This window comes from Streptopelia decaocto, assembly GCF_964273445.1.
Source record: "Streptopelia decaocto genome assembly, chromosome: 17".
In the NCBI taxonomy this organism is placed as follows: Eukaryota; Metazoa; Chordata; class Aves; order Columbiformes; family Columbidae; genus Streptopelia; species Streptopelia decaocto.
The window spans coordinates 7,401,139-7,420,307 of NC_138672.1; the positions used below are offsets into that span (position 1 = coordinate 7,401,139).

Sequence of the window (19,169 nt, forward strand, 5' to 3'; positions counted from 1 at the left end):
AAAGTGCAAGATGCTCGTGGGACCCCTGATGCCAGCCGGGGTACAAACCCCTCCTGCTCCAGCGTGGTTTGTTCCTGACCCAGTAACACCAGTGCTGCTCTCCCAGCACGCCGGGGATCCCCGCTCCATCCTGGTACGGCTGACACAGCATCACCGATCCCTGCAGCCCCCGCGGCCGAGCCCAGCCGGTCCCCACAGCTGGATGTGGAGGATGCACTCACAGGTGTCCCGTGATGCAGGAGACAAGACGGTGCCCCAGCAGGGGTGAATCCTCCCCCATGCCAGGCACAGGCTCTCGGGCGGTCGGTCCCTTGCTGTGCAGCCCCGCTGTGCACTTCTGGGGCTGTGTGCTGGTGGCACTTTCTGATGGCCATAAAATCCCACACTTCCTTATCCCCAAGGAGACTGACATCATGTCCATGTGCAATATTTCTGCCTCTTCTGCGGTTCCTGCCCCCGAGGGTGCCCGTGGTTCATTGCTGGGGGGCTCTCGGAGGATGTCACCTCGGTCCCTCCCATGGAAACCCCTTTTCCTCGATGCTTTGTGGCCAAAACACAACTCTCTTGGATAGATCTTTGCAGTGCCTCCAACTTCTCTAATGCTTGTCTGCCAGACCGGTCCCTTCCTGGTGCCAATCGATGTTCCCAATGAATGTGACGCTGCTGTAATCGCCTCTGCTGATAAATGATGGACCCTGCGATGTTTGACATAATTCCCAGGCAAAGGCAAACCTCATTTGCTCTGACACTTTTCCCTGAAAGGCTTTTAATTTTCGGAGGACCTACTTGGAGCTCCATCGGTGCTGGCTGATGTCTCACTGGGGAGGCAGCCCTGCGAGGATGTGCTGCTGCCGTCACGGGTGGGTGAGGGACCGGTGTTGTTTTGGGAGGACTTCAGGCCCCAGAAATACCAAAATTCAGTGGCCACCAGCCTGGTCTCCTCCTGCTGTGGGTGGGCTCAGGGATGGAGCTTTGTCCTCTCTCCCCTCTTCTTAAATATTTGCACATTAGGAAAAAAAAAAGAGCAAAAAGGAAAGCAGTTACTTTGCAGAGCGTGGGCTCTGTCCTGCCCTGCTCTTTGCAATGCTGAGCAGCCCTGAGGAAATCATTTTGGCCACAGTATTCTCCCCTGCCTGCAGATTTGGAACCCTGGCTTGGATGCTCTGGCCTCCCTTTGGGGACCACCAGGGGCCCCCGTCTCCTCCTGAACATCACCAGGATCTGCAGCTTCTTGGTACTGCTGAAAATCAGGCTTGAAGCATCTCATGCTTGGAAATGTTGGCCTTAACCTCCTCGTGCCTCAGTTTCCCCATCAGTGAATGGCCTGGCTGAGCTGTGACCTGGAGGGTTTGGCAGGACCCGCTGGATTCAGGCACGTACAGAGCACCGGGAGCGGGGCGTGAACCACTGGGTCGGAGTTTACATCAGAGGATAATTATTTTCAATCTTCTTTTTACACCTGGTCATTATTAAAAGTGAGCAGCTGACAAGACCTCATTTGTTTCTGTTCATACTCGGGTTCCTGATGCCTGTCTGAAATAAAGCAGCTGCAGCCCTGGCGATGGGGAGGGGACCCAGGCAGAGGCGAGGGTCCGGTCCCGGCGACTGCGGCATGTCCCCTCCACCTCTCATTTGTCCCCGTCGGTGTTGCCCCATTAAAATGCCGTGTCCGTACTTTCCTTTCTTTTCATTTTTCTGTTTGTGTGCTGACTGTTTGCTGCTTTGTAACCGTCTTTCCTTGAGCTCTGGGGCTTGAGCTGTTTTCCCCAGAGAGCGAGGATGTGGGAGAAGGCTCTGGGGGCAGATTCCCCCCACCCTCTCGTTATGGCACTAACCAGGACCCGAGAGAGAGAGAGAAGCGAAGTGGATTTTTCCCTCTGGAGTGGCTCTTAAATTGCTGTGATTTGTAACGAGACCAGGCAGCCCCTGGGAGCGCTCCCCGTTGGGTTTGTGGGAGGGGGTGTTTGCTTATGGGAGACCACAGACCCCATTTGTGCTGGGTACCAGCTGCATCTCACCAGACCGGGCAGAAGTGGGTCTCAGCAGTTTTGGGGTCTCAGTTACAGGTGCCAGCCCCGACTGTTCCAGCGGCACAGGCGTCCTTCCCTTCTCTCTCTGCTCCTGTGGCCGCCAGCCCTGGGGTGGGTGCCATGTCCTGGGGTGGGTGCCATGTCCTGGGGTGGGTGCCACGTCCTGGGGTGGGTGCCACGTCCTGGGGTGGGTGCCATGTCCTGGGGTGGGTGACATTTCCTGCAGAACCCCTGCTTGGGGGGCAGCTGAGCCCCCGGCTGAGGAACAGCAGCTCCAGCCAAGAGCCTTGTTTGTAAAGATGAAGCCTGTTTGTGCGTCCGTGCCGGTGTCTCGGCTTGCATGCCCTGCTGCCTTGTCTTGAGATGAATTCAAGAGCAAACCAAGCAAACGAAACAGTTTAAAAAAAACAAATGAAAACAAAACAAAACCCAGGAACTTTGTGACAGTGGAAATAAAAGCTTGATGACAGTAACGAAGCACCCGTGATCTGTGATGTGCCTGCCTGCGCCGTCCTCATCTCCTCCCAGCCCCCTTGTCGATGCAGCAGCCTGAGAGCCTCCGAGTCGCTTTGGGCGTGCAACGGCTGCGTAGGAAGCTTGATATTAATATCTTGTAATTGTGCCTCACAGCCTGGAAGAGGGATGCCCTTGGCAGCCCCCCCACAGCTGGCTGGGCGAGCAGGGGGGCTCACAGCCCAGATTAGGCTTTTCACGTGCCACGGGATTGCATTTGCCATTCTGCTCTGCCAAATCTCCCAGAAACGAGCACTGCGAGGCCTCCCTGCCAGCCCATCTTCGTTTGTTTGCTCTCCTAACGAGGCTGACTAATTATTTTTGGGAGGCCAGAGGAGATGCCCCTACCAGTCCAAACAAGGAGGCTGTGTTTGCACAGGGGGCTTTGTTCAGAGGTGCTTTGTGCCAGCACATGGTGGGGGCACCCAGGGATTTATCCCCCATGCTGGGGAGCAGGTGGGGACGGGCACAGGCTCCAAAATGTGATGGTTACCCAGAGGCTTTGCTGTTTTTCAACATCCCCTCCCCAGCAAGGAAGGGGTTAAAGCCCAACTAGTGCAGGTGCTCCTGGGACTGGGAGCACTGGTGGGTCTGGCTGGGATTAATTCAGTGATGGGGAGAAGCTGCTGGGGTTTCTTTGTCTCAGCGGCTGTGGAGAGAAGTGCCGCATGCTGGGGTGCAGGATGGAGCTGCGGTGCAGGGTTAGTGGCTGGGGGTGCTCTGTGAAAGGGTGGGGGAGACCCCCCGAGCTTGCAGTGAGTGTGGAGCTGGGGGTGCAAAGCCTGGGGAGACAAGTGGTTGTACCCAAGCCTACAGCCCTGGCTCTGGGACAGGAGGGGGTCGGGCCACCAGCACAGCACACCCCAGGGCTGTGATTGCGGGGACATGTGGGACAGAGGGATGTGCAAGAGGGACCTGCTGTCCCGTGTGTGGGACGGTGGGATGGCCGGTCCCTAATCCCCCCAGCTCCAGTCTCTGGGGGGGTGCTCAGCCGGGGGCAGGATCGGCCCTTGGCCGTGGGCAGTCCCGGGGTCCCGCGGGGGCGGTTGAGCAAGACCCGAGCTCCCCCCCCGGAGCGGCCGTGAGCTCAGCGCTGCGGGGGGAGCCCGGGAAAGCTCCGCCGCCCCCGGGCAGCGCTCCCGGCTTTGGCTGCGCTTCCAGCCCTGTCCTGCCCCGGCTTTGGCTGCGCTTTGCGGGGCTGTTTGCTCCCCGTTCCCCCCCCAGAGTCACTTGTCCCCCACAGCCACATTGCAGACCCCTGTTCTGCCCTTTGCCTGGCAGAGGGGGGGTTGCTTCCCCGAGGTCCCTTTGGCAGCTGTCTCACCCCCCTGCCCTGGTTTTGGCAGGGTTCCCCTGCAAGTGCTCAGCTGTGAACCCCCGTGTCCTCCCCTCGCCCCCAGCTCCCCCTGACAGAGCGGGGGGCTCTCTGAGCCGGGGGGGGCAGGGCTGGGGAGGGGGCCTGGGCAGTGTTTCTGACAATCCTGTGGGTTGCAGGACCTGCTTCCCAATCCCCACATCCCCGTCCCAGCTTCATCAGCTCCCACCCACCTCCCGGCCACGCCGCTGGCTCCAAAAGTCCCCGTTTTCTCTCCTCCCTCCCAGAACGCTGGAGGAGCTGCAGGCGGCTGGGTGTCCCAGCTCTGTCCCCACTGCGTGTGGCCCTTTGCACCCTGTGTCCCTTCCAGTGCAGGGACGGTGCCCAGGGGTCTGGGGGAAGGAGCAGAGCAAGGACAGAAGGGGTGTCACCAGCACCTGAGGGTCTCCCCCAGGATGCCACCCCACGGAGGGGTGTTTGTGGGTCTCTGGCTGCTGCTCACCCCCAGCCTCGCTGAGCCCCATCCCAGCGCAGGAGGGGCCACCCTGGCCTTTGTCTTTGATGTCACCGGCTCCATGTATGATGACCTGGTGCAGGTGATGGACGGAGCCTCGCGCATCCTGGAACGGACACTCAGCAGGAGCACGAAGCCCATCAGCAACTACGCGCTGGTCCCGTTCCATGACCCAGGTATGGCTGGGGCAGGGTGGGAGGAAACGTTTTACTGGGGGATGGGGCTGCGAGGGGCTGGGGTGCAGTTCTGGCCGGGTTTGGGGCTGAAGTGCCTGTGCTGTCCCTTCTCCCCATTTTTTATGCCCCAGTGACCCCTGTGACGGGGATGGCAGCGCGGGACGAGCCGCAGCTCGAGGGTTCGGTGCTGGGCAGGGGCTCCCATCCCCAGCCACCCTGTTGCTCAGGGCAAGCTGCTCCTCACCAGTTTCACCCCAGTGATGCTGGCACCCACTCGTGGGTGACTCTTTTCTGTACGAGCCCACAACGTGCTTCCAGGTCACCCCAATAAAAGGACAGCTTTCTAACAGGCTTTGGTAATTTACTGCACTACCAGAATCATTTCTTTCTATCTTTGCCTTGGGATTTTTGTGCACACCCATAAATAGCAGCTGTTCTCCAGAAGAGCCCCGACCACCTACAAGGAGAGCAGAACTGAGGCTAGATTTTCAGCAGAAATGCTGCATTTGGATGACAATCACTGGAGCTGGACAGGGAAGGAGGCAGAGGCAGTAAATGGGTTTCGGCGTCGCTTTGCTGGGAGTCTCCCCCAGCAGAAAAGGGCGCTGGGTTTGCAGCTCACCTTGGCCAAGAGCTCCTCTGGGGCGGGCTGTACCCTGGGCATGGTGCTGATCTGCCAAAAACCACATTTCCCTCTGTGCCAAGCCAGAGCAGATGCTTAACCGTGAGTTTTACAGGTCCTGTAAGGGTGTTTTAGCGAGGCTCGTGTTTGGGAGCACCAGAGGAGGCTGGTGCTTGTGTCTGGGGGCGCTGAGGCGGTGGTGCCGGTGTGTTTGCAGAGGTAGGACCCGCCACCCTCACCGCAGACCCCCGGCTCTTCCAGCAGCGCCTGCGGGAGCTCCATGTCCAGGTGAGGTGTCCGTGGCTGGCTCGGTGCGTGGCCCTGTGTCCCTGCATCCCTGCACCGTGGTGGGTCCCCAGAGCAATCCCTGCTTCCCTTGGGGTCTGACACCCCCCAGGTGGGGGCTCGGGACAGGGCTGGGCTTGCGGGGGGCTGACCACACTGTGGTGGGAGCAGAGAGGGTGGGTGCTCCAGGCACCTGCAATGAGGCAGAACCATCTCAGTTCACAGCCCTTGTCCCAAAGTGGGAATGCTTTCCCTGGGAGAGTTTGCACAAACTCTTCATGGAACCAAAAATCTGTTCTTCTAGAAGTGCTGTTTGCAAATTGTTTGCGTTTTTTTAAATTTTTTTTTTTTTTTCTTTAAAAATAAAAACAAAACCACAACAATTTCAGCTGCAATGCTGAAACACTCCCTGGGAGTTTAATCATGTTTTATCCATCTCTGCATCCCATGCATTGCTAAACCCCCATGGCGTTTCCCTTCGGATGCAGCTGTGTTCTGGCAGGAGCTGTAAAGCTGTGGCTGCAAATTGATTCACAGCCCTTGGGGTGCAAAGCCCCGTGGAAGCAAGAGCTGGTCCTTGCTGTGCCTCTGCGCTTGCCTGGGCTGGCCGGTTCTGCTGCCATGTGGGGGGAGATGGGCTCACTAATGTGAGTTTGTGGGAAGCCAGGGACTTCTGTGAGTCCAGATCCCCAAATGGGTGGTTTAATCATCATTAGCAGTGAGGCATGGACGGGTCCTTGTGATCTGCATGTCCCTGTGGTGCCACCGTGCTGCTCTGGCTGGGTTTGGGGCAACTCCAGCACACTGGTGCCATTCGTCCCCATAAGCAGAGCCCGGGCTGGGTTCCAGCCCAGCAGGGAAGAGCTGAGCACTGGGTGCTTTGGTGCTGGTGCCACGTCCCTCACCGTGTGCCACAGGGCGGAGGGGACTGCCCGGAGATGAGTGTGGGAGCCATCAGGCTGGCCGTGGAGGTCTCGCACCCCGGCTCCTTCGTCTACGTCTTCTCGGATGCTCGGGCCAAGGACTACGAGCAGCAGGAGGAGCTGCTGCGGCTGCTGCAGCACAAGCAGACCCAGGTGAGCGGTGCTGCCCACCTGCCTCCTGTCACAGCCGGGCTGGGGGGACACCGTAGCAGCAGCGATGGCAGCTCACAGCAATGAGCTGTAGCAATAAACGCCCTGATGCTGCCTTGTAGTGGGGTGAATTTTGTATCCTCTGGGCTGGCTCACTGTACTAGAAGCTGGTGGATGGTGGTTGTGTCCCTTCCCTGGGGTGGACAGACACCCTGTGGCTGAGCGTGATGCTATGAGGACTGTTGCTGTGGCAGGTGGTGTTTGTGCTGACAGGGGACTGTGGGGACAGGAGCCACCCTGGGTACCGCGTGTACGAGCGCATCGCTGCCACCAGCTCCGGGCAGATCTTCCACCTGGACAAGCAGCAGGTGACGGAGGTGAGCAGGGATGAGGTGGCCCAGGTCCATGTGGTCCTGACTCAGCTGCTGTTATATTTTCCCGAGGTTGATCCTTGTGCCCAAGGCATCTCCAGACTGCTCCAGGAGCCCCGCTTTAGCCTGAAATAGAAGCAAGAGCTTGAGAAAACTCATTGATTGCTCTTGAGGTTGCTGCTGGGCCACTTGCATGATCCTTGGGATGAGTCGAGCCTCCTGTCACCATGGAGCAGAGGTGTCTGCCTGGGGCTGATGCTGGGTGCTCCTGTCGCTCTCGGCACCCCAGGAATGGGGAGGGTGGCCTGGCCACAGAGAGAGGAGCCTCTCTGCCTGTTCCTGTCCTTGAAGCTCTTGACTGGCACGAAATCTCAGAGACCTGGGGAAGATCAAAGTGCTTTTCTGCTCATTACTGGGCAGCTTCTCTCAGCAGACTCCCAGAAACAGCTCCTGCCCAGCCTCCAGTTGTGGGATTTAATGGTTTCTATTCCCATGAGCTAATTGGGGGGCAATAATGTGTCTGTTCCAAGCAGCTGAGCAGAAGCCACTGGGCAATAACAGTTGCACCAAATGACTCAATTCCATTTGCACCTGCTCACAGCAAAGGGGGCTCAGCTGGGGCTGTCACCTCCTGCCCAGCTGTCCCAGTGCCACCCCTGTGCTTGCACCCACCAACCGGGGCTGGTCCTTTGCCTGGGCACTATTTTGCAGCCACGCCTGAGATTTTGACCTGGTGTAATCCAAGCTGTACTTGTCAAAAAGCCTCACCTGATGGTGATGGGGGATCCTGGTTAATGCTCCCCCAGGTGCTGAAGTGGGTGGAAGAGGCCATCCAGGCTTCCAAAGTCCACTTACTGTCCACGGACCACGAGGACGGTGGGGAGCACACGTGGCCGGTCCCGTTCGACCCTAGCCTGAAGGAGGTCACCATCTCCCTGAGCGGCCCTGCCCCGGGGATCGAGGTCCGGGATCCAGCAGGTAGGTGCCCAGGGAGGGTGGCGGGGAGGGGGGGGGGGGGGGGGGGTGAGGGGGGGTGATGCTTTGCATCCAGGAGAGTAATAAGAGGGTCCCCTCGGGGCAGGACAAATGGGAGGCTACAGGCATGGGAATTGCTGAACCTTGCACTGAAAACTGAAATACAAAAGCAATGAGCTGCAAAGAGCTTGTTAAGCACCAAGTGTGTCTGCTCTGTTCCCTTCCCAGATTGGCTTTGCCTCTGGTTTGGGAGGATATTCTCTGTGTCCAGGCTGTGTGACGGGCTCTGTGCTGTGGTGAGCCCCAAGGGAGGGGGCTCCTGGGCAACTGCGGGGACTGGATGATGGACCTGGGTTGCCCATCCCAGAGGTTCATTTGCTGTTACAGGAAAGGTCCTTGAGAAAGGCCAAGGGCTGAAGGAGCTGCTCAGCATCCCCAACTCAGCCATGGTGGTGACTGTGGAGCCCCGTGAGCCAGGGATGTGGTCGGTCACGGTAGGTTGGTGGCAGAGCCTGCACGTCATCCCTACCCGTCCCCTGATGGATATTTAGCCAACCAGGCTTTGCCAGGCGTGGGTTTTCCCCATACACCTCCGGATGGACAGAGGACACATGAACGGGCCAGCTGTTGTCTCCCCCCTTCCCCATCGCCTCCCCCTGCCCTCAGCACGTGCCTCTTGCTCCGCTTCCAGACCCAGAGCAGCGGCCGCCACTCACTGAGGATCACGGGCATCAGCAACATTAATTTTCAAGCCAGTTTCTCCACCCAGCCAGACTTTGACGCCAGCCAGCCTGGAGAGCGACCAGTGCAGGGTGAGGCTGGTGCTGCCCAGGGGTGCAACTGCTGTGTCTGGGCTTCTCTCAGCCGAGAACGTGGCTGGGTGTTGTTTTTATTTTATTTTTCCCTTCTCTCTCTGCAGGTCTGCCCATCTCCGTGGTGGTGAACTGCACCGGTCTGCAGCCGCCTGGGCACTTGCAGGAGGTGGAGCTCTTTGACACCTCCGGCCATGCCCTCCTGTCGCTGCCCATGCGGCCCCTCTCCAACACCTCCTCGGGGAAGCTCTGGGTGGGCTCGCCCCTCCATGTCCCCCCGGGTGACTTTCTGCTGAAGGTCAAGGGAAAAGATGCCCAGGGCCACCCCCTGCACCGCCTCTCTGGGGTCACCTACACCAGTGTGGTCCCTGGTGAGTGGTCCCCAAGGGTGCTGAGAAGGGACCAGAGGCTCTTCCAGCACCAATTTTGCTTTGGTTTCCGGTCAGGTGTTCCTTTACCTGTTTCCCAGCGCAGCTCTTGATGAACTCCTGAGGAGTTTTGTATCAGTGCATGTCCCCATCTACTTCCAGGTCTACCCAAAGTGAACATCTCCAGCAAGATCCAAGCGTACAGCCGTGAGCCACAGCGGATCTCCTGCTCTGCACAGAGCGAGGTCCCTTTCCGCCTGCAGCTCAGCCGGGGTAGGATGAAGCTGGGGGAAGAGCAGCTCTTCAGGTGAACCTCCGATTTAGCCCATAGAGCTTCATGATGAACCTGTGGGGGCAGCAACAGCCTCCTGAATTGTGCCAGCCAGGGAGATGCTGTGTGCTGGCTGGGTGCCTGCAAGCCCTGAGCATCCCAAAGCAGCAGAGGAAAATCCCAAGGGCTGTGTCTGTGATGCTGTGGGAAGTGGGGCTGCATCTGCCTGACTTGGATGGAAAAGAGTCCCAGTGATTTGGAGTAGGGTGGTAACACGGCAGCCCCTGCTCCTGTGCCTCAGGGTGTGGGTGACCCTGTAATCTCCCTTTTTGTTTTGTAAAAATTTCTTACAGTGATGGTGGTAAAACACTGGCCCAGGTTGCCCAGAGAGGTGGTGGATGAACCATCCCTGGCGACATCCCAGGCCAGGCTGGACGGGGCTCTGAGCAACCTGAGCTGGTGAAGATGTCGCTGCTCGTGGCAGGGGTTGGACTGGGTGAGGTTTGAAGGTCCCTTCAACCCAAACCATTCTGTGACTCTGATTCTATGATTCGTAGGGTTTCAGGAAACATCAGCTGGTTGATCCCTGCGGTGTCCAAGAGTGATGAAGGATTTTATGACTGCACAGCCACGAGCAGGGTTGGGGTGACACGGGCTCGTTCCTACATCTCTGTCTCAGGTGGGGACGGCACGTGCCAAGCCTTGGTGCCTGCAAGTCTCCGAATCTGTGGCTGGGCACACTCATTTCAACCCAGCATGCTGTGTTTGTAGAGCCACCACCACGTCTCATAGCCCCGGCCAACATCACGGCTTCACCCGGCCAAGACGTGGTCATGTCCTGCCCGGTTCTGAGCGATGTGCCCTACAACCTGACGTGGAGCTGGGATGGGAAGGCAGCGCAGCTGAGGGACGGCCGGACCCGGCTGCTGCAGAACCGCTCGCTGGAGATCATTCGTGTGCAGCCAGGGGACGGGGGGCTGTACGAGTGTGTGGCCCACAGCGCCCACGGCTCTGCCGCCGCCTCCCTCTGGCTCTTCATCCAGGGTAGGCTCTGCCCAACGGGGGACACTGGCCTGGCTGGTGTCCTGAGGGAGGGAGAGTGGCGGATGGCACCCGGGGGCTGAGCCCTTCTCCGACCCTGTGCAGAGGTGCCGTGGGTGCAGGTGGACGCCAGCCCCCAGCGTTTCGGCAGGGGCCAGGAGCTGCGGCTGAACTGCACGGCCGGGGGTCACCCCCTGCCCCGCACCGCCTGGAAGCGCTGGGGATGGGTGCTGGAGCAGGACGAGAGGTAACACCTGGGGACCAGGGTGTCTTCATCCTCCCTGTCCTGCTGGGGACGGTGCTCCCCTTGCAGGGCCTGTGGCTCAGGGTTGCTTGTAGCCCCAAAGAGAGAGGAAACCGTTGCGATACCCCGACCCGCGTACCTGAGGTGGCTGGCATGCTGTTAGCCCTAATTTCATCGATTTATTTTTAAGCCATCTTGCCTTATCCAGGTCATTGTCCCCACTGAGGGGAAATGGAGCACTTTGAATGCCCCGTGTGCACTCCAGCCTCAAAATACTCCTTCTGCTTCCCTTTAATTTATTCTGCTTTTGCCTTCCACCTCTCAGTCTGTGTCAGGCTGTGAGTGCTGGAGTGGACTTTGGGAAATGTTTTTCTTCTTCTTTTTTTTTTTTTTTTAATGAAAAAGCCCAATCCTCAATACTTTTCCCTTGTTCTAAACAACATCCTTCCCTGCAGCAGCTGGTTTGAAGTACTAACCCACATCTATCATACTCCCAGCACTTACCACATGTGCTTTAATGGGATGGCTTTCAGCCTGTTCACTTAGTTCAACACATTTTTCACTAGCTACGTTTTCACAGGGCTCATTTATCTCTCTCTCCCTGTTTGCCGCAGGGTTTTCATGGATGCTCAGGGCACCCTGCACATCAGGGCTGCCATCCCGGAGGATGCGGGGAATTACAGCTGCTACGCCAGCAGCGTGCTGGGCTGGGATGAGCGAGTCATCACCCTGGAGTTCACTGGTACCCACTCCCCGCTGGCAGCAGCATCCTGGGAGGGCTCAGAGCTGCCCAGGAGGGATTTATTATCCCTCTTTGCTGTCCCTGGGCTGCTGGATGGGGCCTCACAGCATTGGAACTGTCTGTCATGGAGGGTGTTGGGGGCAGCTCCCAGGGTTCTGGGATCCCCTTGGGGTGAATGGCACCATGTCAGGGAGTCCTGAAGCCACCTCTCTCCCCATGGCACAGAGCCTCCTGCCATCCTGGCAGTGACGCCCAGCGTGAAGGCGCTGGTGGGAGAAGACGTGACCCTGGAGTGCTGGGTTTTGGGGGTGCCCCCACCCCACGTTGTGTGGTACAAAGGTGAGGCTGGGACAGACCTGGGGACGAAAACTCCTCCCTGCGCTGGGGGACATCCACCACCCTGCAGGGACGTCACACGTGGGGTCCCCCAGACCGGCAGGAGGGGACCCTAGAGATGCTCAGGGTCCTGATGTGGGGGTCTCGGGGCAGGTGAGCAGGCGGTGGCGGCGTTCCCCCCCGGCACCCAGCGTGCCGTCCTGCGGCTGCAGGCGGTGCAGGAGGAGGACGCAGGGCGGTATGTCTGTGAGGCTCTCGGCGAGGCTGGCGTCGCCTTCAATGACACTGAGCTGGACGTGGGGTGTAAGTCTCTGCCTCCCCTTTTGGGTTTCCACTATGCTCTCTCCCAGCTCCCACTTGCTGCTTCCCAAGCCTCCTCTTGCCCCCAGCTCTCAGGTTTCCCAAGCATGGGGGTGTCTGTGGTCTGTAAAGCTGAAGCCTGGCAGGATTTCCAAGGGTTGGTAGGATGGAAAAGGCTCATGTGCCAGAACACCAGTTCAGATGTTATTGCCTGGCGACACAACAGCTTGGGACTAAAGTGGGGATGCAAAGCATAATCAGTGGGATTAGGTAGAGGTAGGGGCTGGTTTCTGTGTGTCTGAAAATCGGGGCTCAGGGCTTCCCACTGGAGACAGAAGGGATGGAAGAGCCTCAGGAGGAGGAGAGGGGTTCTGAGTTAGGGGCAGTAAAGCTTGAAGCAGTTAATGGTGGAAAAGTGCAAGAGGTTTTGCTGAAGTGGGTGGTACTGGGTGTAACTAGAAGGGGTGGAAACTGCAATGGCTGTAACAGTCCTGGTAAAAAAACAAATGCTTCAAACCAATCTTGTAACTTTTCGGGGCACCTGATTTGTGGGTTTTGCAGCCCTGTTTCTTCTCTGTGCTCAGCTGCGGGGAAGCTGGGTTGTTGGACCTGCCTGAGCCCTGTCTCTGCTGCTCTCTCCTCCAGCTGCCCCTCACTTTCCTGAGCCCCTGGGGGACATGACAGTCGAAGTTGGGGACAGCGTGAGCCTGCTGTGCCGTGTCGAGGGCTCTCCTGCACCACAGGTCACCTGGTCCCGGCGGGACGGGAAGCCCGTGATGGGCTGGCAGGGACCACGGGGTGTTTCCAGCCAGCTGGAGGCTGCTGAGCTGCTCATCCACAGTAAGAGAACCGAGCGTGCCTTGGCGTGGTGGGCAGTGTGCGTGGGTGTCCCGCCTGTGTGCATCCTTACACCGTGTCACCCTTGGGTGCTTCCCACCAGCCTGCTGCAGGTTGATGTCTCAGCAGTGGGGTTAGCCCCCATGTTCACCCTTTTTACAATAATAAATAATGGATATAATGGGTTTATTTGCACTTTTTACTTGGACAAGCTAAGCTGTGCTGGAACAGCCTGCAAGCCTGTGGGGTCTCTCCTCCATCAGAGGCGGTGGCACAGGAGGGTGGTGTCACCCTGTCCTGAGGCTCACTCGGGGTTCTCCGACCCCCCTGTGCTCTGGCATTGCCGGGCTCAGGCTTGTTCTGCCCTGCTCCAGGTGTCTCACTGGATGATCAAACCGTCTACATCTGCGAAGCCCAGAACGAGTTTGGGAAAATCCAAGCGGAGGTCAAGCTCACAGTCACCGGACACGGTTTGCTTTTACGTGCTTTTATGTGTTTTGCTGGTGTATTGCTTATGACTGCAGCAATACTGGCGCTGTGCAAGAGACAGAGCTGTGCAGCCACATCTGCTCCCCTTTTATGTCTTTGGCTTACTGCACTGATTCATGCTTGAACCCAAATTGTACACAAATATCCCCAGATTCTTGGGGGAGCTGGATGTTGGAGCTGGCTTGAGCTGAGCCAAGGTCTGGACCTTGGAAGAAAGGTGCTCCAGATCTGTTGTTCTGAGTGTTCCTGGCCATTTTATCTATAATTAAGGTTGTTTTTCCTTTCCTCTCTCTCAAGCAGCTCCTCAAATAGCCCTCGCATCACCCGTGGTCCACGCACTTCCAGGCCAGCCTGTCTCACTGCCCTGCGTGATCCTGGCTGGGAAGCCGTTCCCAGCCCGTCGCTGGATGAAGAATGGGCAGACGGTGAGGTTTCTGCACCCACTGAGATGGCGGGTGGGCGGGAAGCTATGAACACAGCGCTTTGCTGCGGGATGGGTGCCCCAGCCTCCTGGGGTCAAAGCTGCTGGTGGAAGATGCTGAGGAGAGTTTGGGTTGGGAGGGTAGCGTGAGTTCATCGCTGCATCAGCATGTTCCTACCACTCAAGGACTGGTTTCTAGGTATGCCCCAAAGACACAGGAATATGATGATGTTTGACCTGCCTGTCTGTCCTGCCTTCTGTTCTCTGCCTGTATCCAGGTAGCCCCAAGCGGCCAATACTCCATCCAGGCTGATGGGAGCCTGCACATTGACCAGGTGTCGCAGGGAGACGTGGGGATGTACACCTGCGAGGTGACCAATGTCTTCGGCTCGCACAGGCAGGACGTGTCCCTGGTCATCCACGGTGAGTGGCAGGGTCCTGGGTGTCCCCAATCTGCGCTGAGTGGGGAGTGGGTGCCCGCTGCACTTCTTAAGCTGCAAAGCACCGTTCTCACTTTGGCAGACGTGGCTCCCACCATGCAGGCTGAGGTGCTTCCCTTCCTTCCCAGTTCCTCCCACCATTGAGCTTGGTCCTGTCCTTATCACTGCCACTGAGGGAGCAGCTGTCACCCTGCCCTGCAATGCCACTGGTGTGCCCACCCCTACTGTCACCTGGGCAAAGGTAGGTGACAGGGACAGGCAGGCTGCCATCCTGCTGCTAGCCAGACTGGGGGTCACCTTCAGGTAATGTGGAGAGGATGAAGCTCGCCAGTGTTGGTGTGGCTGCCCAGGAAGGTGGCACCAAGTGCCCTGGGAAGTGGGACTGGAGGCAGCTTGCTCTGGTGGGTCCAGCGCTCTTTTCTTGCCCTTGGAATGCTCAGACCATGGGAGAGTCTCTCCTGTCTTACTTCCTCCCCTCCCTTCTCATCACAGGGCACAGAGCCCATCTCACCTAGTCTACACTACCACCTCGACCCTGATGGGACCCTCCTGATCCCTTCGCCCTCCCCTGGGGACACTGGGACCTACTTCTGCACAGCCACCAACACAGCAGGCTTCTCCAGACGGGAGATGCAGCTCTCTGTCAGCAGTGAGTGCCGGGACTGGCCTGGCACCAGCTCCCATAAAGTAGCTCCGGAGGGTGGCTTGGCTAGGCAAGCACAACCTGGGGACTCTCTTGGCTGCCTTGGGCTACCCAGCCAAGCGCCAGCTGGGTCTGTGGGGTGGGAAGAGCCGCAGTGAGGGCTGTGGGGCACCTGCAATGTTCCCGCACCAGCCACACTCCCTCTCTACCCAGCTAAGCCCAGGATCAGCGTGAATGGATCCCAGGTGTCAGACCCTGTAACCATCCTGGCTGTCCTTGGGCAGGAGACCACCCTGCCCTGCCAGGTTCAAGGCCGCCCCCCTCCCTTGGTGGTGTGGACCCGCGAGTCCCAGCCGCTGCCTCTTGCCACTGCGAGGTAAGGAGAGCCAGTGGGTGTTGGGGTGATGCTCTCTTGCTCTTGTGCCTCTCCCCAGAGGGATGTGGGGTCTGTGGGGGGCAGCAGCTGCTCAATATGTGGTTGGAAGATGGAAAGGGCATCCCTGGTGCTGAGCAGCTGATGCTCAATGCTCTGGCAGGAGCCAAGGCAGCTGAGCAGAACAGCATTAGCACTGCTCTTCAAGGAGAGCAGAACAAGAATCACCAGGCTTTTTTTCCATCATACAAACATCTGCTGGGTTGGAGCAGCTGCTCTTGATCCTTCACATGCCCACCCTGGACACGAGGCTGAGGAAGGGAAGGGAAAACAGCTCTGGTGCAGCTCCCCGACTCCACTCACCCATGCACATTCCTGCCTCGTGCTGTCACCCTGCTGGAGGCCAAGAACATGCCTGGGGATGGTGGGTCCCTGCGGGAGGTGTTGGGTCAGGGCTTGATGCTGCTCTGCACACAGGTGGCTGCAAGACACCAAGGATATGGAGGAGTTTTGAGGTCAGGAGGAGGAGGAGAATGGGCAGCTGGGGTGGCTGGGAGTGTTGCATTCTCTGCTGCCTCTCGTTGGGGTGACTTCATGGGCTTTAGACATTGAAGTTCTCCTGAGCCCTGGCCAAGGTCTGGCAGCAACACAGATGTGAAGCCAGCGGTGGCTTTGTCTGTGCTGGGATGTGAGTTTCAAGGCCAGTCCTGTTCCAGTGGGTGACTTCTGGAGGGCCAAATTCACTTGTTGATGGTGTTGAGGCTGATGGCAGCAATGGGAAAGTCATCTAATGCTGTTTGATGGGAGAATATAACCTGGAGGGTGGTTGGATATGTTTATTGTCTTGGTCTTCTCCCTTAGAAGCAAGATCTGCTTTCTCAGCATGTTAGCACTGTGCTGGAAGGGGCTCCCTAAAATCATGAGACTCAATCTTGGGATTAATCACTCTCTCCCTACATCTGAGGAGTGACATGACCTGGGTAGCAGGAAGGCATCTTGGCTTTGATCTTCTTGAGGGACCATGTTACCTTGTCATTCCTGTCTGGTTTCCCATGGCCGCTCCTCATGGTGCTGTGCTGGTCTTCACATCTCAGCTGGCTTGTCCTCATGTGTCTGGGTGATTTATGAGAACACACAGGGAAGAATCTGCGGCCGTGGGCTGAGATGATGTTATGTCTGTGGAGCACAGACAGTGCTGGGAGCGAGAGCATGGCCAGCTCCAGCTGCAGGGGCTGTGATCCATGGGGACCCCTGTGCCCCCTCGTCCCCCTGGGTGAGTGACTTGTGCTGCAGCCTCACACTGAGCTCAGGAGCTGAGCAAAGGGGATTTGCACCCATGGACAGCTCTGCCGTACTCCTGCACAGGAGGTGGCCCTGGGGACCTTCTCTTGGCTGTCCCCAGGTGACGGTGAGCTCTCAGCCCTTTACTCCTGCCCAGGGGTAGGAGATGAATGGCACAGCTCTTCCCATCCAGCTTTTCTGTTCCCTCTCCCCCAAGGTACAATGTCCTCCCTTCGGGGTCGCTCCGACTGGCCAGTCCCCAGGTGACAGACACCGGCATCTACACCTGCACAGCCATGAACTCTGCAGGGAACACCTCACTCAGCTACAGCCTGCAAGTCCAAGGTTGAGGTTCACTGGTTAAACTGCTCCTCCTGTGGCCCTTAATGTACCACTGGGATCCTGCACCCTCCAAGCCCCCGGCTGCTCCCCCTTCCCTGTGCCAGGTCCAAGGGTGGTCCCAGCCTGCTGTCCCCTTTCTCCCAGTTCCCCCCCAGCTGCAGATCGGTGATGGGGAAAACCATCTGACAGCCGTCGCCAACGACTCCCTGAGGATTCACTGCCATGCCACAGGCGTCCCCACACCCCAGATCCAGTGAGTGCCGTGGAGCAGGGTTGGCGGATCCTGCCCATGTCCCCCTAAGTTCCCTTGGGTGCTGTGTAACTCCCTGGAAATGCTCCACAGCCCAGTGTGGAGAGATGGGAACGAGGGCTTAGGATGGGTGATGGGGACCTCCAGCTCAGGCTGTCCCTTAGGATGGGAGGCATCCAATCCCATTCCTTGCCCTGGGGATCCTGTTCTCCCTAGTCATCTGGGCACTACCAGCCCCAGGTGACAAGAGACACTCTTTGCTGCCAGCACCCTGTTGTTTGCTTCTTCAGTGGGCAGAAACAGGAGGTAGGCGGTGAAAGAACAGACCAAGAATTCACTGCCCATCGCTCTCCTCGCAGGTGGCTGAAGGACAAGCACCCACTGGGCGAGCAGGATGGTGCGGTGGTGTCCAGGGATGGCAGGACCCTCCTGATCACCCACATAGGGCTGGGTCACCAAGGGCTCTATGTCTGTCAGGGCAGCAGCAGCGCAGGGGTGGCCCAGGCGGAGGTGCAGGTTTCGGTGCAAGGTGAGCATAGGGTGAGACCTGCTGTCCATCCCACGTGTCAGGGAGGAGGCACCTGGCCAAAGTAGTTATTGGCCTTGCTTTTTGGGAGGAGTAGGGTTGATAGCCTGATCTGTTGAGATCTTGCCCTTTGCCAGTCTCAACCTGAGGCTGAGAGCTGATGGCCACAATGGTAAACCATCGCATCTTGGGGGGTGCTTCCCAGTGGAGGGCTGTAGCTCAAACCCTTTGGCCAGAGCACTCACTCCTCTCAGTGCAGAAGATGTGCCTTTCCAAAATGTGGGCAGGAGAGTGAAAAGATTTCTCTACCATTGCAGGGATTTCCTGTCCTTTCTTTGCACTTAGTGTGGCAGTCGCTGTAGGTATCGTCCCCGGGGCTCTGCCCTTCCCGAGTCGGGAGGATGCCAGCAGTGGTTCCCAGAACAGGCACCGGCTGTTTCACTTATTCAGTTCAATCATCCTTGCAGCCTCCCCAGCCCGTTCAGCACGTCCGCAGTGCTGGGGGCTGAGCCAGGACCTGGCTTTTCTCAGGGATGCTTTGGTTTCCAGTTGGTGAAAGTCCTGCAGGCAGGTGGCCAGGGAGTGGAGAAAATCCAGTTCTCCTGATCTGAGCTTGTTCCTGCGATCCTTTCCCAGGGAAATGTTTGCACGTCTGGTGTCCTGGCTGGGGTGGATTGTTTGGGTTTTACTGTTTTTGTTTTTCAGGGGTTTCTGGGTGTTGGGGCTTTTCTTTTACAAATTGATATCCCTCATGGGAAGGAGTTACCGTTTTCTAGCCAGCTGTATTTATGAGCAACACATCTGATAATGGAAAGAGTTAGGTAACCTTCCCAGGGAGCAGTCCTGCCTAATAAGGCTGTGTCTGGCCAACCTGTGCTTGGCCTGCTTGTGTGGCTGGCACAGGATGCTTGGTCATCCTCTGCTGTAGGCCACGTGCAATTAAAAGCATCACTCGCTGAAGAGTCAAGATTATTATTTCCACATGGAGCCGGTGCAGGGGAACCTTGCTGGTTCTTTGTGTGAAGCGTGGCGGAGCTGTGGGTGGTGTGTAGCCAGCTCTGGTGGGGACCTGCCCCTGTCCTCTTGTCTGGGGCCATCAGTGAGCTGCTCCTCTCCTCCCGTGCAGTGCCCCCGTCCTTCTCCTCGGCAGAGCCTGTCGTCACGTCCGTGCTGGAGGGACAGTCTGTCAGGCTGGCCTGCGAGTGCCATGGGGTCCCCTTCCCCACCCTGAGCTGGAGGAAGGATGGTAGGGACCTGCTCCTCATCCTCATCCCTCCCTACATATATGTTGACCCACCAGATGGGTATTGGTGTCCTCAGAGCAAGAAGTGCTTGATGCTGGATCGTATCCAGCTTCTGGTCCTGCTGGCAACCTGAGGGAGGCTGGTGTCCCCTTCCCTGGCAGGCAAGCCGCTCTCTGCCCAATCCGGGGGCCTAGAGCTGGTGTCCACAGAAGGGAGCATACTGTACATGGAGAAGGTACGGCTGGTGGACGAGGGGACATACACCTGTGAGTGCAGGAATGCCGCTGGCAGCAGCAGCAAGGAGCATCGCCTGGAGGTGCATGGTGAGCAGGGTG

The 19,169-nt window shown here is 58.1% G+C and overlaps 1 protein-coding gene across 1 annotated transcript in view; it reads left to right on the forward strand.

The window, feature by feature from the left end:
- Window positions 1–4,239: 4,239 nt before the first annotated feature.
- Window positions 4,240–19,169, forward strand: part of HMCN2 (hemicentin 2) — a 30,862-nt gene continuing 15,932 nt past the window's right edge. Inside the window, exons 1-27 of the mRNA XM_082067950.1 lie at window positions 4,240–4,548; window positions 5,388–5,458; window positions 6,373–6,531; window positions 6,783–6,905; window positions 7,706–7,877; window positions 8,262–8,368; window positions 8,566–8,686; window positions 8,794–9,057; window positions 9,217–9,361; window positions 9,883–10,004; window positions 10,097–10,369; window positions 10,472–10,613; window positions 11,225–11,352; window positions 11,578–11,691; window positions 11,842–11,991; window positions 12,634–12,828; window positions 13,200–13,295; window positions 13,615–13,739; window positions 14,014–14,158; window positions 14,304–14,416; window positions 14,668–14,824; window positions 15,032–15,194; window positions 16,690–16,817; window positions 16,959–17,067; window positions 17,424–17,593; window positions 18,717–18,836; window positions 18,996–19,157. Of these exons, the coding sequence (XP_081924076.1) occupies window positions 4,314–4,548; window positions 5,388–5,458; window positions 6,373–6,531; window positions 6,783–6,905; window positions 7,706–7,877; window positions 8,262–8,368; window positions 8,566–8,686; window positions 8,794–9,057; window positions 9,217–9,361; window positions 9,883–10,004; window positions 10,097–10,369; window positions 10,472–10,613; window positions 11,225–11,352; window positions 11,578–11,691; window positions 11,842–11,991; window positions 12,634–12,828; window positions 13,200–13,295; window positions 13,615–13,739; window positions 14,014–14,158; window positions 14,304–14,416; window positions 14,668–14,824; window positions 15,032–15,194; window positions 16,690–16,817; window positions 16,959–17,067; window positions 17,424–17,593; window positions 18,717–18,836; window positions 18,996–19,157 (4,009 nt within the window). The 5' untranslated portion in view covers window positions 4,240–4,313. The remainder of the gene's footprint in view (window positions 4,549–5,387; window positions 5,459–6,372; window positions 6,532–6,782; window positions 6,906–7,705; window positions 7,878–8,261; window positions 8,369–8,565; window positions 8,687–8,793; window positions 9,058–9,216; window positions 9,362–9,882; window positions 10,005–10,096; window positions 10,370–10,471; window positions 10,614–11,224; window positions 11,353–11,577; window positions 11,692–11,841; window positions 11,992–12,633; window positions 12,829–13,199; window positions 13,296–13,614; window positions 13,740–14,013; window positions 14,159–14,303; window positions 14,417–14,667; window positions 14,825–15,031; window positions 15,195–16,689; window positions 16,818–16,958; window positions 17,068–17,423; window positions 17,594–18,716; window positions 18,837–18,995; window positions 19,158–19,169) is intronic.